Genomic DNA, 16,944 nt, shown 5'->3' on the forward strand with positions numbered 1-16,944 from the left:
AGAATTTTCGGTTCCTAATGAATGTTTATTCATTTCATAATTGGGAATAAATATTATTTACTGTATAGACAAATATTTTATGAAACTTTAACTATTTTTATTGAATAACAACATTTTTTTTGGTATTATTTTATTCTATAAGTAAATTACAAAGAAGTATTTTTTTAGAAATTCTTACTAATATTACATAAATTTAAGTGTGCTCTTAATTTAAAAGTCACCGGTCACCGCTCGTTACTATAAACAAGATAAATCTCTTATCGAAGATGATAATTACAAATAGCAACTTTACTTTTAAAATGTTTTACTTAACTTATTTATTGATATGAATGTAAGTAGAACTCTGATGAAAATTCAGTTTCCAGTTCTTATTAATCTTTACAGTGTAAATAACTAATATTTTTAAAGGAAAAAGTTTTCAAACTTGGTTTTTATTTAAGTGTCAACAATTATTATCGTAGACTTTTTAAACAATTATGAAAAGCAACTGTACTTTTAAAATATTTAACTTAATCACATTATTGATATGAAAGTTTGTTAAATGCTGATGAATATTCCGTTTTCTATTTTTCTAATTGAATGTCATTGAATAAATAATACTTTGGAAGGGAAACTAATTAACGGCGATCTTTCGTTATGCCAAATTGGCGAATTTTGCGATTGGCATTTCTTCTCAGTCTGATCCTTGTTTTATAAGTTGTTATATAAGAATTTTACTAGGACTCTAGTTATTGTACGCATACTTCTGTTTTTCTGTAATTTTTCGTGTACAATCGCTTACTTTTAATTCAGTTAATTGTTTCTAAATTATTTTATTTTTCTCATACCTTATACAGTGGAAACCACCTATTGTAATCACTTTGGGGGATGGAGCATTTTAGATAAGAATAACCTGCTGATAACATAAAGAGACTATAATGATATCTTAAGTTTGTTTTGGACTGGACCCATTAATTTTGATAACAATAATCGTTTGATACTATTTTCCCTGATAGTAATAAGCGGCGTCCATTGTGTCAGAATCCACTATAAATTCCTCCAAAGCCAGCAACTGTTGCATGCTTAGTAAAAATGTTCGAATGGGTTGTTGTTTAGCCCCAGGTAGGCCTCTAAAATGAGTGTTTCTCTCCGCTTCAAATGTGTTCGTCTTTAAGACTCTTCAAGACTCCAGGCTGTGATTTGAGGGAGATCTGCATTTATTAACCGTCTGCATCCAACTGAGTCTCCTTTCATAATTAAAATTCTTTGTTTCAATCGTAATTTGATTTCACAAAAGGAACTACCAGCGATTCTGGTACAAAATGTTTCCGTTTCCAGTAAAAAATCTCAAGATTGGTAAATCAAGCACCCAGCCCAATCTGTAAAGTGGTTGGCATTAGAAAGGGCTTCCGGCAATAAAAACCATCCCTAAACAGACCTTGCCAGTACTGGTGCCACATGAAAGCACCCAGTCCATTCTGTAAAGTGGTTGGCATTAGGAAAGGCATCAAGCTATAAAAAACTTGCCAAAACACTGTGGAACTTGGTGCAGTCCTCTGGCTTGCCAGCATAGTAAACGGACGTTAAATGATGTTGATGATGATGACACAGCAGTTATATTACACTGGTGTGTGTGTATATGTATATGTGCCAAACACTAGAACTGAAATGAGCTCTTCCAGATGAGTTGACTCTAAAAGTAAAATTACTTCATGTAACATCCAGATCAGAGAAAACTAGTGAAGGCCCACATTGGCTACATTTAATCTATGGGGAAGTGTGACAGTTAAAATAAATATTGTTACCATGGAAAGTGCGCTACATTTTAAGCTGAGATCTTTGATTGAAGAACTCTCTTTTCCTCAATAAAGGGCTTGTAGCCAGAAGCATCATTCTTTATCACTACATTTATTTAACTACTACTATCTTGCTTTAATTGCTGATGAGGAAAGTCATTGATTTGCTTCAGCTCTGGATTTTGTCTAAAACAATTGTTCTTTACTTGAAAGAAGCCTTTATACGGTCGCTCAACATGCTAGAAATAGTAGCCAAATCTCCCTTAAATCACACCCTACAATACCAGCTTAAAAAAAGGAACGACACTTTGGATAATGGTCCTTATTGCTTAAGAAAAACTTGATTGTTCAATTAAGACTAAACAACCACACCAGAAAAATCATATCACAACTTCCCATAGTCTCTATATAAGAAAAATAAATCATTTTCAATTTTTATATAAACTTTTCAATGATTTTCATTGTAGGTGCCAGTCTCCATCATAGAATCATGTTGACCTCCAGATATAAAGCTATCTTATTCCTGCAGGCCCTTCTAATAGTCATTGACTTCTTTATGAATGTTGCCACAGAACTCCTGCGATTAGAAAATGTTGTTTTACTGATTCTATACATGTAAGTTATATTGTCACTATCTTTAAGCATGGCTAAATGGTGAGTAGTGTCTGTGTTCCAACATTAAAACCACAGCCTATACAGGCTTATAGCCTGCAGCAAATCCCCATAAAAGTGCTGCCAAGGGAAGACTGCCCCCACTGCCACCCTCTAATTATGCTAGTGCCTGTCAAAAGCTTTCTCCATGTCAGCAAAAGCCAAATACAGAAGTTTATTTTTGGCCAAATACTTCTGCAGCTAACACACCAGGAAGATAACATTGGTGGTGCTTCTACCTGGCACAAATCCAAACTGCATCTCATCTAGGCTAACTCTCTTCCTAATTAAGCTGTGACCCTTTCTGTAACTTTCATCATTCAGTCCAGCAATTTGATGCCGCTGTAATTATTTCTGTCTGAGGCATCACCTTTACCTTTGTAGCAATTGACTATAATACTGCTACACATATTTACTAAAATTTAACTTGCTGATGTTGGTCATCTTGGGGTCTCTGTAGATGATACTAGCTCAAGGTAACATCCAATGAGGCTGAACCTGCTGTCACATACTGCAAAGTAAATTTTGTTTCTTTTAATTGATTTTTTTTTTAATCATTTTCATTATCATTGTTATTTATTTTCCCAAGATGGCATTGATTGAATAAATCTGTACTGCAACCTTCCATGTTTTCTTCTCTGAACAGTGGAGTGCAATTTTCTGAAGTCTGGACCTAACTATTCTCTTAAGACATCTTTTACTACTTGGTACTGACACTGGTACTTCATACCACCAACTCACAACTCTTTTTTGGTCAGAAACCATTATTTATTCAAACTATCTGACTAAACTAACTTAACTCTATGTCCCTTTAATTGATTCCACAAGGCAAATATTCTCCCTGTTTTGCTTACAAGTTTCCCTTCTTGTTGATTGAGGTATTTGTATCTGAATTTGCATAAGGCAAATCCTTTCTTTATTCCACTCATGATTGTCCCTTCTGTTGATTTCACAATGCAAATCCTCTTTATAACCTACTCACAACTATCCCTTCTCTTGATTTCATGAGGTAAGTCCTCTCTGTATCCTGCTCACAGCCTTTATGCAGCAACATGTACTGTGACTCTTGCACACTTATCAATACTGACACTTCTTCCCAATTATCTTCATGTGGACACTGTCCTATCACAAATACCTCAATAGATTTGCAGTTGTAATGAAATTAAAGTAAATGTTATTATACAAAATTAAAAACTTAATTCTATAGTGTAAAAGTTTAACTTCTACCTGTCTCACACTCACTATTTAAAGTAAGTAAAAACAATTTCCTTGTCTGTTTTCAGAATCCAATCAATTGCCATCATGTTCTCATTGATCATTGTGTTCCTGATGTTCTTCAATACATTCATCTTTCAAGCTGGTTTAGTTAGATTAATGGTGAACAAATTCAAAATAACTATTATTGTTACATTTTTGTACTTTGTTCTTTGTACAGTTCTAAATTGCTGGATTATGGTAAGTGTCTTTACTCCTAATAGTTTCATTTTATTTCAGTCCTTCCTCAACAAAATAAAATAACATTTTGATTTCTAATTGTGGTTAAGTTAAAAACATTTTAAGTGAAGATTTTCCATAACATCTAGTAGTCTTGTTTAGAAATTGACAATGATTTGAAGGGAATGTAATAAAATAAACTTTTTGTTATTTCATATTGTTATTTATTCTAAGTCAAAAGTGCAGAGCCAATATAATTAGCTTGAATGTCTGTAGGGGAGAAAATAAATCAATCAGCTGTTCTGGGAAGAAAGATTTGGGAAATTTATAGCAGAGATTTGCTTGTTTGTTTGTTTTGTTTTTTCATATAAAGATAGTTAGAAGAAAAGGGTCATAATCTTTGCATACCTTTCCAAATTTGTTGGTCAGTGTTTGTTAGGGAAGTGTGAATAGAGAATGAATTTCAACTAAGAGTTGCAGTCCTGAGGTAAAAGGACTATGTGAAATGTTTCATGTCTGTGAAATGGGTCTGTCAGACAGTGTAACAAAGTCAGAATGGAAAGACAGACTAGTGGTAGGAAGGTCATGCAGCTAAAACTAGCTGGTTCATAAAAGTAGATACTTTTGTAGTAGCAAGACAAGAGGCAAAAGAGAAAAAAACAAACACTATGTTAGTGGTTGAAGCATTATGGTGATTAAATCTTTACCAATTAGTTGATTGGTCTTCTTTTTTGATGTAATGTAGGACGTTTGTGTGTATGTTAAAATAATTGTCCTAGATATGTGAACAGTATTTTAATGCAGGTTTTATTTGAGCTTTGAAAAGGATCAAAAACTCATCTGGACTGAAATATATGTTTTGGCTCTGGAAAAATATCTTAATCTTTGACATGTCACAGTGAGGGACCATCAGAGATTGTGAGTCCTAACATTTGTAGTGTATCTGTAAGTTCTAGTTGTTTGGTTTTAAGCAGAAAGGATTTGGTACAAGAGTGTTTTCTCAATATGTATATTGTGTTTTTATTCTACTAGGAGAGATTATTTTTGTCTTCTTGCCATTTAGAGATGCTATTTAGAACATTGTTTATGGAAGTGTTGTGTTTAGCATAAGATTATATTTAGAAGATCAAAGAAGAATAAAGGTTGGTATAATCTGCATAGGAATGTGTTAGAAGTGATGGCAAATAGGTTGGTATTCAGAGTAGTAAGATCAGTAACATAGCTCACAAGTCAGCAATATTGTCTTTATCTTTACCAACGTTCTGAAGACCAGGGATTGATATAGAACAGGTTTCCAGTTGATCTGGATCTGTGGAAGCCATACTGCACTCACTGAGTGGGGAAAGAAATTCAAAGTGATGAAGATGATTGTTAACAACTATTTCTATCACCTTTGACATATCAGAATATATGAGGAATAAGCTGGAATTTGGCAGAGTCAGAAATGTTGTCTTTTGGTGGATGAGGCCTACTGTAGATCAAGATAAATTACTATAGAGGGAGATTGAAATGTTTAATGAGAGTATGAGCTAGCTCAAGCACACTCTGTTCTGAGAGTAAGAGAAGGGACACAAACAAAACCAGTCATCTATCCTAATGAGTTGGAGGTATCAGAAGAGTTTTAAAACATGGTGACATTGTGGATGGAGGTAAAATTCAGATAGGGAAGAAGGGGAATTTGGGAGGGGCTTTGTAGAGAGTATGCAGTGTTGAGTTAAATGTGATGCAAATGTAGAAGCTTTTTTCAATAGAAGTGTTGCTAATAGAATCATCATTGAGTGGTTGTAGATAGGAGGATTTAAGTTGACAGTGACCCTTGCCAAGAACCAGATGGCTGCAGACTGGGAAATCCTCCCAGTTGGTAGTAATAGGTGACTTCCTATAGATGTTATAAACATTTTTTTTTTCTCTTGTATTGATGCTGCACAGCTATGAGTAAACCATTTTTGGGGTTGGAGATTGTGGGCTTTGGTTACTTGAGGGGAGCCTAAAGAGATGGTTTTGGTCACTTGCTTATTTATCTCAAATGGGTTAATGGTCAAACACATTTACCAGCAGAATTAGTTAATGTTAGTGTGGCTGCACACCAACTCATTAACTGTCTTGATGTACCAGTAGATTCAGTTGAGGAGGGTGTTGTATTGTTTAACTCCAAATCAACTCTGATTGAGTAGACTTATGTATCTGAAGGCATTATAAGTCAATTTCTTTGACAATCTCAGTTTATTGAAACACTAGTTTGCAGCTTTTTAATAAGATTAAAGTTATCATGTCTCCATTAGATAAATTTTTTTAGATCTTTATCATATAGCTGATAGCTTGAGTAAATTTTCTGTTTCAGCTGAAGAATTTATTTATAAATATTCTGAAAGACCACTTAACCTAAAAGAATATTGTTTGGTCTTCTTGACAAATTTATTTAATTTTCATTTCTGTCTCAACAGAATCTACGCTGGAAGAATGTTAACGAATATGTCTGGAATATCAGTGGTGTTCAAGTAATATATGTAATCCAGAGGTGCAGTAAGTAAAATTTACTCTACTTTCTTTCCATTGTATATATTAACACCCACTTTACTATTTCACTAATTCTATTTTGGAGTTTCAGTTTTTAGTAAGTTAAGTTTTTGCCATACTTTATGATGGAATATTTATTTCAAGATCATCATCATTATCATTGTTTAATGTCCGCTTTCCATGCTAGCATGGGCTGGCCGGTTCGACTGGGGTCTGGGAAGCCAGGAGGTTGCACCAGGCCCAGTCTGATCTGGCAGTGTTTCTACAGCTGGATGCCCTTCCTAACGCCAACCATTCCAAAAAGTGGGTGCTTTTTACGTGCCACTGGCACAGATGCCAGGCAAGGCTGGCAACGGCCACGATCGGTTGGTGCTTTTTATGTGCCAAGATGGGTATGGATATGACTGTGTATTAATTTCACTTCCCAGCCACCTCATTCTGGAGCACCAACAACATTTGTCTTCTACTATAATCTCACCATCAATGCTTTGTGAGCAGAATTTTGTAGAAGCTATGCTTAAGTCTATTATGCAAATGTATGTTTTTCAGCAAGTATGTCTGAAAAAATCTTTGCAACAAACCTCTTGTACCATTTATTCCATACAAGTTAGATCTCTTTATACTTAGTAATACTTAGCCATTCAATAGAGATTGATACACTAGAGCAATGGTTCTCAACTGGGGTCCATCTGGCTTTTGGGCACATGGCCTAGTGGTTAGAGCAGCGGACTCGCAGTCGAGGGATCGTGGGTTTGAATCTCAGACCGGGCGATGTGTGTGTTTATGAGCAAAACACCTAAGCTCTACATGGCTCCATCAGAAGGTAATGGCGAACTTTTGCTGAATCTTTCGCCACAACTTTCTCTCACCCTTTCCTCCTGCATCTAGCAGCTCACCTGCGATGGACCAGTGTCCCACCCAGGTGGGGAACCTATACGCCAATGAAACCAGGAAACCAGCCCATTGTGAGCTAGGCATGGCTTGAGAAGGAACAAACAAATCGCTTATAAAGATGTGGGACAAAGTGGTGAGAAAGGATCAGCAAATGTTGGGACTCACAGAAGGGATGACAGGGGACCAAGACTCCTGGTGGTTTGCTGTGTTCTTTAAAAACACGCCAAGCTAAGTAAAGAGTGGTTGCTCTTGTGTCCAGGCTGATCCCTTGCAACCCTCTCCAGCTGAGCATCCCTAATCTTGTGGGCTCATAAGTTAGCGTTAGGAAGGGCATCCAAATGTAGAAACCATACCAAAACAAACATAGAGCCTGAAAGCCTTTCAGCTTGTCGGCTTCTGTTAAACCATCCAACCCATGCCCATGGAAAATGGATGTTAAATGATGATGATGACAATTCCTAATGATATTTAATTATAAAAATATGTGATTTTTTTAAACATCGGATGGCTAGTTGGGGGAAACAGAGTAAAATAGGAATCAAAGGAGTCTATAGGTAAAAATAGTTGAAAAACACTGTACTAAAGCATCATGTGGGGAACATAATCAACTAAAACTCATGAAGGCAGTGCCCAACATAGACACATTCCAAATGAATGATTGAGTAAAATATTTAGCTAATTACATTAAGTAATCATAAGTTTAAAGAGGAAATTGCTGAAACTGAAAGCTTATTTCACTTATGTTTATAATATCCATCTTTTTACTTGAAAATAATTTTTGCTATTAAAAGGATTTTAAAAACATATGTTTAATATATATTTGTGAAAATCTTTCAGTTAATTAACAGAATCTATATATATATATTTTTTTTTTATAGGTGCGATATTTTACTATTACTTTTATAAACGAACTGCTCTGAAACTTGGTGATCCAATATTTTATCAAGAATCTCAATGGCTCAGGGACGAATTTCTGAAACATAAATAAACATTCTATTTGTGATGTTGGCTCAGTCAGAAGAAATGTTTAGAATTTTATATGAAACATATTGGTAATTTTTTTCTTTCATTTATATGAAAAAAAAATTAAAGCTCTTAAAATGTATTTCTATTTTTTTTTATTTATTCAACAAAATAAATTACAATTAATTCCTGAAATTAGAAATCAACCCCCATTTAAACATGGCTTTCAAAATCTTGTTGATAAACAGAACAAGGTTATCAAAAGCAAAGGAGAGTATTTTAACGAGTAGATACATCTATGATCACCACTATTTTTTCCTCTATTTAGACAATTAGACTTTGTTGCAACCTGATACATGTTTAGAAATATGACACTTGTCAATATTGAACTGATTAAAATATTGTGAAAATAGAAACAAAGAATCAAGTTAAAAGTCCAGGACTTAAACCCTTTAGCATTTAAACTGGCCATATCCAGCCAAACAGGCCAGATGTGGTTTCTCACACCAACCCTACTATATCATTCCAAAAACTTAAAGTTACGTCCTCAAAATCTCATAGCTACAAGATAACGCATGATTAATTCAAAACAATATGAATTATTAGGCATTACTTTTAATAGAATCATCATCATCATCATTGTTTAATGTCCACCTTCCATGCTGGCATGGGTTGGATGGTTTGACAGGAGTTGGCCTGGAAGAAGACTACACCAAGCTGCAGTCTCTGTTTTGGCATGGTTTTTATGGCTGGATGCCCTTCCTAATACCAACCACCCAGCAGAGTGAATGCTAAAGGAGTGATTAATATGATAACACATATATAAGATTTTCTAGTTTACTATTATTTCCATATTGCTTCTCTCAATTCTGGACTTAATCAATCCAGTATATATTTTGATAAATGAACTAATGAAAAATTAAAATGTCGGTCAAATTTAAGTTAGAGATTTGGGTTTCAAACTTATCTTATATATAATTTCATTCACATCTAGGATGCTTTATTGGAATATTAAATTAACCTCAGTATTTGGATTGTATTTTCTTTTATCAAACTCAGAAGAATGAAAGGCAAAGTTGACCCTGGCAAGACTTGAAATATGTAACGAACTGTAACTATGTATTACTAGCATTCTGCCCAATGCTCTAACATCTGCTAATCCACTACTTTTTTGGACTCAAAATTGTTATCAGAAACCATCAATTTTGACATGCTTCACACAGTATACAACTGGTTCATCTGATATAATTATATCAGTTGTCATATGGTACTCAAAGAAGAATCCCATCTTGGTAATACAAACAAATGAAAATTACAAAAATGTCTCAGGTTTATGAGCTACATTCCATCCTGACTCATATCACTTGTTTATGGTTCTTTGTACTTGATACTGGACTATTTGAGAGTTAAGTATTTTGAGTACTTATGAGACTAAATTTGAACCATGATAATTCTAACTTATGACATGGCATAACTTTCTATTGTTAGTATTCTAATCACCTCTTACTTTATGAGTCAGTATGTTTCTTTTATTGAGGGGGCATCATCATTCTCAATACTAGTATTATCAGTCAGGCCTCGAGAATGTTGTTTAGCCCACATTCAAAACTGTACCATCTTTTTTTTGTAAATCTAAAGTTTAAGCTAGTTTGTCCAATATCTCCTTCATTTTGTTAAGATTTGATGACAACTTAGTCACTAGTTCTAGCAAGTCAAATAACTACATAGAGGCTTCCTAATTGATCCTATGTTAATTGAGATCCTATTATTTCCAGAAATACAACTTTACTTTGACCCTCATGTTCAGAATCTAAAATTAGGAAATCTAGTTGTTGTTCTGCAGAACTTTTAAATCAGAATTTCATTCCCATTGATATTTGTTATTATTCTTTACCCAAGACATTTGACACTCTGATCAAACCTGAAACCATTTAGTCAGAAAGTGAACTTCTTAAACCACACAGTCATTTATGACATTTCATGAAATGTTTCTGTCCTTTAGTCAGATGAGTTGTCACAACTATTGTGGTTTTTATTATAGTTATGTTCATGCTTTCTATTTCTACAGTCAAATCCCCAACGGATTTGCCTTTTGTCATTCTTTAAGAGATCAAAAACAAGGATCAGTAATATTGCAGGACAATGGGATAAGTGGATATAAACAATGATTAAGTGTCAAACTTAGTGGTTTATCTAGTGGGTGGTATTTCAGTTCTTTAGTCAATCAAGCTTTATATACTCTAGCTGAAGCTTAACAAATAAACAGCATCACCGATAGGGAATGGGAATGGTTCCTGGCACAAACATAGCTGTGTGGTTGAGAAGTTAGCTTCCTAACCATGTAGTTTGCAGGTTCAGTCCCACTTGCACAGCATCTTGGGCTACTGTCTTCTACTACAGCCCTGGTCTGACCAAAGCCTAGACAGAAATTAAGAAGCTCATTGTGTGTGTATGCATATTCTTTTTTTTTTTTTACTTGTTTCAGTCATTTGACTGCATCCATACTAAGGCACTGCCTTGAAGGGTTTTAGTCGAAGAAATCAACCTCAGGACTTATTCTTTGTAAGCCTAGTACTTATTCTATCGGTCTTTTTTGCCGAACCGCTAAGTTATGGGGGTGAAAACAAACTAACACTGGTTGTCAAGCAGTGATGGTGGGACAAACACAGATACAAAGACAGACACACATATATACGATGGGCTTCTTTCAGTTTCTGTCTACCAAATCCACTCTGAAGGCTTTTGTCAGCCTGAGGCTATAGTAGAAGACACTTGTCCAAGATGCTACACAGTAAACCAGGAACCATGTGTTCGGGAAACCAAATTCTTACCACACAGCCATGCCTGTACCTAAATATAGTATGTGTGTGTAAGTGGTCATGTTTCCTTCTCTTCATGTTACCTGATAGTAAATGTAATTGGGCATCTCCAGCATACAGACGGTGGTGTTCACTGCCAACTTTCAATGAAAACATGCCTGGCTATGGAAAATATTATCTTGTTTGGAAGCAAATAAGGTTACTGGACGGGAAGAACATCAGGCTGTAGAAAATCTGCCTCAACAAATTCTGTGTGACCCATGCAGCCATGAAAAAGTGGATTTTAAAACAATGATGGGAATGACAGGTAGTAGAATGAGTAGCGTAAATCCTCGAGTATAATCCGCATTTTTTTCCCAAAATTTAAAAGTCAAAATCCCTGGTGCGTATTATACACGAGGTTAAAAATGAAAATTATTTTCTAAGCAATGTCTGAGTCTCTATTTGCTGTCCGGCAATGTTTATTCAGATGCATTTTGTGATGTCGGGCATGAAAATATCTTAAGCTAAACCTGAAAGCAATAAAGTCATAAAAGAATCATCTATAACTCGTAGTAAGCAACATTTATTAAACATTATTACTGTTATTTCTTTATTTTCTGCAAACAAAATGCACAAAAAAGCTACACGTTTGCATTATGTTATATATACAATAATAATAAAGTACGTTACCGTATACATTTTTACAAACCAAGGACATTATATAGACCTCCTTGACTCAAGTTAGAGAAGTGATGTGTATTATACACAAGGTCTAGGTTTTTCAGAGGTACAGCCCCCTAAAAATCCCCTGCGTATTATATGCAAGGGCAGACTATACTCGAGGATTTATGGTAATAAGGAGAATATCTTTCACATGGACAACAAAATGAAAGCAATACCACAGTTGTTTTAGTAAAGAGTTCATTTCCAAATCCTAAGTATATTACTAAATGTGAGTTACATGGTGACCCCACCACTGCTAGTGCCATATAAAAAGCATCCAGTCCACACTAAAGTGACTGGCATTTGGAAAGGCATCCAGCCATAAAATAGACCTTACTAGTGGTGGTGCTACATGAAAAGCACTCTGTCCACTCTGTAAGATGGTTGGTCTTAGGAAGGGCATCCGGCCATAAAAACCATGCCAAAACAGACAGTGAAGCCTAGTGCAGTTTTCTACCTCATCAGCTCCTGTCAAGCCATTCAACCCATGCCAGCATGGAAGGTGGATATTAATTGATAATGATGATGACAACCACCAGAAGAAGACCAGAATGGCTGAAACATTGTGACTGTAACAAAGAAGATGAAAGCACCCATCTAAATTTATCAGTATACAATTATCTTACATATTTTTTCTGTAGAATGAAAGTTATTGTTATATTCTTTTGAATGTATTTTTAAATTATGAATGTGAAATCATCAGTGATTGTCAGGCATAGTAGTATTTGTTGAAGCTTTGAGGGCTTTAGTAATGTGTTGGGAAAAGTATAGACAGGTGTGGCTGTGTGTTTAAGAAGTTCATTGTGTGACCATGCTATTTCAAGTTTAGTCTTACTACATAGTATATTAGGCAAGTGTCTTTTACTGTAACCTTAGGCTGAACGATTTTTGTGATAGTTGATAGAAACTGTGCAGAAGCCTATCCTGTGTAAATGTGTGTATTAACTCAAAGACTGAAATTTATGGTATTATCTTTAATTCTGTAGTTACAATTGTTTTAATACAACATGGGAAATTCATTTCATGAACATAAATATTGGTTTAAAATTTTGGCACAAGGCCAGCAATTTCGTGGGATGGAGTAAGTTAATTACATCAACCCCAGCACTCAACTGGTACTTATTTTATCAACCCCTAAAGGATGAAAGACAAAGTTGGCTTTGACAGAATTTGAACTCAGAATGTAAAAGCGGACGAACTGCTGGTAAGCATTTTGCCCAACATGCTAACGATTCTACCATATCACCACCTTAATAAGAATAAATATTAATAGTAATACAATGAATACAATGGATTCATGATATTATAATATATATACATAATTTGTTTTGAGTACTCATGTGCTTGTCTTAAGACTAAGTCTCAAAAATAATACACTCAACACTTAGGATATCACTATATTTATTCATCAGGAAGAGTTGAAAGAGGAAGATTTACAGAAACAGATAAATGTAGATAGATAAATAGAGAGGCAGATAGTGAGACGGGGCAAGAATAAAACTAAGGTTGGTAACATGCATATTCATACTCATATTTACACCCACACTCACACATATTCACATACATTTCTTCAAAATTTTATTTAATTTTAACATATTTCTTCAAATACATACACTTTTAGTGTATTGACAAAGAATAAATTTTGTTATATATCTATATATATATATATTATAGATATATATCTATGGTATGGATGCTGGCACCACGTAAAAAGCACTGGTGCCATGTAAAAAGTACTGGTGCCACATAAAAAGTGCTGGTGCCATGTAAAAAGCACTGGTTATGGGGCCACAAAAAAAGCACCTGGTACACTCTGGTGTGATTGGTGTTAGGAAGAGCATCCAGCTGTAGAAACCCATCCAAAACAGACTATGAAACCTGGTGCAGCCCCTGGCCTTACCAGTTCCTGTCAAGCTGTCCAGTCCATACCAACATGGAAAATAGATGTTAAATGTAGATGATGATGATGAATTCAGTATATTCATTTAGTTTTCTTCCTATTTCATTTCTGCTAATATAAGGACAGGTTTTAAATTATAATATATATATACACACATAGGTATGTACATGCTATGTTTATTTACTATGTATGTGTGTCAGGAGAGAGAGATTGAGCAAGTGCTTATGTCTCATAACATAATGGTGTGACAGAGACTACTAAGATAAGCACTGGATTTAAATAAAAAAATAAATACTGGAATAAATTAAAACCTTTCAATGCCCCTACATAGCTGCCGTCCAATGACTGAAATGAATAAAAGAGAGGATATAATTTTTAATGTTGCTGTTTATATTATTTGTTTCAGTCATTTGACTGTGGCCATGCCGGAGCATCACCTTAAAGAGTTTTTAGTCTCAGAAATTGATCCCAGGACTTATTCTTTATAAGCCTAGTACTCATTCTATCAGTTTCTTTTGCTGAACCACTAAGTTACAGGGATGTAAACAGACAGCATCAGTTGTCAAGCAATGGTTAGGGGACAAACACAGACACAAAGACACACAAATACATACATATATATATATATCATCATCATCATCATTGTTTAAAGTCTGCTTTCCATGCTGGTATGGGTTGAATAGTTTGACTGAGGATTGTCAAGTGAGGAAGCTGCACCAAGCTCCAATATGATCTGGCAAGGTTTCTACAGCTAGATGCCCTTCCTAATGCCAACCACTCTGAGAGTGTAGTAGGTGCCTTTTTATGTGCCACTGGCATTGACCATGCTCGAATGGTGCTTTTTACGTGCCACCAGCACAGGAGCCAGTCAGGCAGCACTGGCAGCAACCATGTTCGAATGGTGCTTTCTATGTGCCACAGGCACTGGCATCAGACACACTCAAACGGTGCTTTTTATGTGTCACCAGAGCAGATGTCAATCAGGCGGTACTAGCATCGACCATGACTACGATTTCACTTGACTCAACAGGTCTTCTCAAGCACAGCATATTGCCTGATGATTGAAGGGTACTTTTAAACAGGTCAGTTATGCGACACTGGCATCGGTCACAGTCTCACTTGGTTTGCCGGATCTTCTCAAGTTCAGCATGTCTCCAAAGGTCTCAATCGCTTGTCATTGCCTCTGTGCGGCCCAATGTTCGAAGGTCGTGCTTCATTACCTTATCCCATGTCTTCCTGGGTCTACCTCTTCCACAGGTTCCCTCCACTGTTGGGGCGTGACACTTCTTCACAAAGCTATCCTCATCCATATGCAACACCTGACCATACCAGCACAGTCATCTCTCTTGCACACCACATCTGATGTCCAACTTTTCTTTCAGGGCACTTACACTCTGTTGTGTATGTACACTGACATTACACATCCAGCAGAACATACTAGCTTCATTTCTTTCAAGCCTATGCATGTCCTCAGCAGTCACAGCCCATGTTTCACTACCGTGTAGCATGGCTGTTCGAACACATGCATCATACAGTCTACCTTTCACTCTGAGTGAGAGGACTTTTGTTACCAGCAGAGGTAGGAGATCTCTGAACTTTACTCAGGCTATTCTTATTCTTGCAGCTACACTCTCAGAGCATCCACCCCTACTACTAACTTAGTCAACTAGGTAATGGAAGCTATCAACTACTTCTAGTTTTTCCAGCTGGCATGTGATGCAATCTGTTTTCTGTACATCTTTGGTGTTTATTGCCCCTGTCCAACTGCCACACACAAAAACTATCTTCCCAGTTAACCTTCCGTTGATATTGCTGCACCTCTTATGTGTCCATAGCTTACACCGGGTACATCTTATGGAGTTTCTACCTACACCTTTCCTACAGATCAAGCAGGGCAATCTACCTGAAGGGATTTGTGATTTGTCTGCCTTCCTACTTACTAAGACTTTGGCTTTTGCTAGATTGATTCTAAGGCCCTTCGATTCTAGACCTTGCTTCCACACCTGAAACTTCTTCTCTAGTTCTGGTAGTTCTGGTATAGCTATTTGAACAATGTCATCAGCATAGGGGAGCTCCCAGGAGCAGCCCATCTTGAATTCCTCTGTTATTACCTGGAGGACTATGATGAATAAGAGGCAGCTGAGGACTGATCTTTGGTGAACTCCTACCTGTGCCCAGAATTCTTCACTGTACTCATTGCCAATCCTCACCTTACTGATGGCTCCCTCTCTCTCTCTCTCTCTATATATATATATATATATATATATATTTATATACGACAGGCTTCTTTCAGTTTCCATCAACCAAATCCACCCACAAAGCTTTGATCAGCCCAAGGCTACAGTAGAGGACACTTGCCGTGCAGTGAGATTGAACTCAGAACTATGTGCCTATATATATAATCAATTCACTAGATGTCTTGGTCACCTGCCATTGACTCTTATCATTATTCTATATAACAATATGTTGCTTAGTGTTATTCTGTATAAGAATATGCTCTTTATCATTATTCTGTATAAGAAAATGCCATTTATCATTATTCTCGATAAGAATATACCGTTTATCATTATTTTACATATATGTAAGAATAGACTATTTATTGTTACTGTTGGTTTCATTTATTTCAGGAAGATTTTAAGATAAAATATCATGGTTGAGAAGAAATATCATGAAATATCTAACAGGACAGTTGATCATAGGTATATTGAATATCCCAATGTAAATTTGTAAATTAAAGTCTATCAGGTCTGAAGTTTTACATTTCAGACATAAAAAGTGGTTGGAGGTTAAAAATATAAATATTAATATAGTGAGATTTTTATAAATAATATATTCTCTTAAACATTTGTTGTTTACACTTCTGCATGCAAACACATGCACACACACACACACACACACACACACACACACAATAAAAATAACAAATGAAGCTGAGAGTTTATTTCATGACTTGTGTTTCATGTTACTGCAGTCTTACCTTTAGGTGAAACTAAGTGTGAAACTCAAGTCACAAGACAAACTCTAAGCTTCGGTTTCTTTAAAAAATACGAAACTACACTCACACACACACAGAACTATCATTGTCTTATATAAAAAGTATTAAAATTCTCTTTTAATAGTTGATTGATGAGTATTCATTGTGAGATCAACTATCAGTTCTGTGTTTATCAGTTAACTTGGTTTAAAATAAATTCACTGGTAAATGTTATTTCCCATTCAAATTGTTTCCTGTTTTGTTTTATGTAGTAGGCCATATTTTCATAAAATTTCATTGCACAGTATCTCC

General features: G+C 35.5%; 1 protein-coding gene across 2 annotated transcripts; it reads left to right on the forward strand.

The window, feature by feature from the left end:
• The first annotated feature begins 207 nt into the window (after positions 1 to 207).
• On the forward strand, positions 208 to 16,822 carry LOC115210312 (transmembrane protein 138). 2 transcript variants are annotated; one of them, XR_004998740.1, is made up of 6 exons: positions 208 to 331; positions 2,243 to 2,390; positions 3,710 to 3,881; positions 6,305 to 6,383; positions 8,150 to 8,323; positions 16,286 to 16,822. XR_004998740.1 is itself a non-coding variant. In XM_036502084.1 (5 exons), exons 2-5 carry the CDS (start codon positions 2,266 to 2,268, stop codon positions 8,257 to 8,259), a joined length of 486 nt encoding a protein of 161 aa, XP_036357977.1. In that variant the 5' UTR covers positions 208 to 331; positions 2,243 to 2,265; the 3' UTR covers positions 8,260 to 8,376. The 2 variants fall into 2 exon arrangements, 1 of the variants encoding a protein (XP_036357977.1); XM_036502084.1 differs by lacking the exon at positions 16,286 to 16,822 and having other exon boundaries at positions 8,150 to 8,376.
• Positions 16,823 to 16,944: the final 122 nt, after the last annotated feature.

Source organism: Octopus sinensis, linkage group LG4 (genome assembly GCF_006345805.1).
Source record: "Octopus sinensis linkage group LG4, ASM634580v1, whole genome shotgun sequence".
Classification (NCBI taxonomy): Eukaryota; Metazoa; Mollusca; class Cephalopoda; order Octopoda; family Octopodidae; genus Octopus; species Octopus sinensis.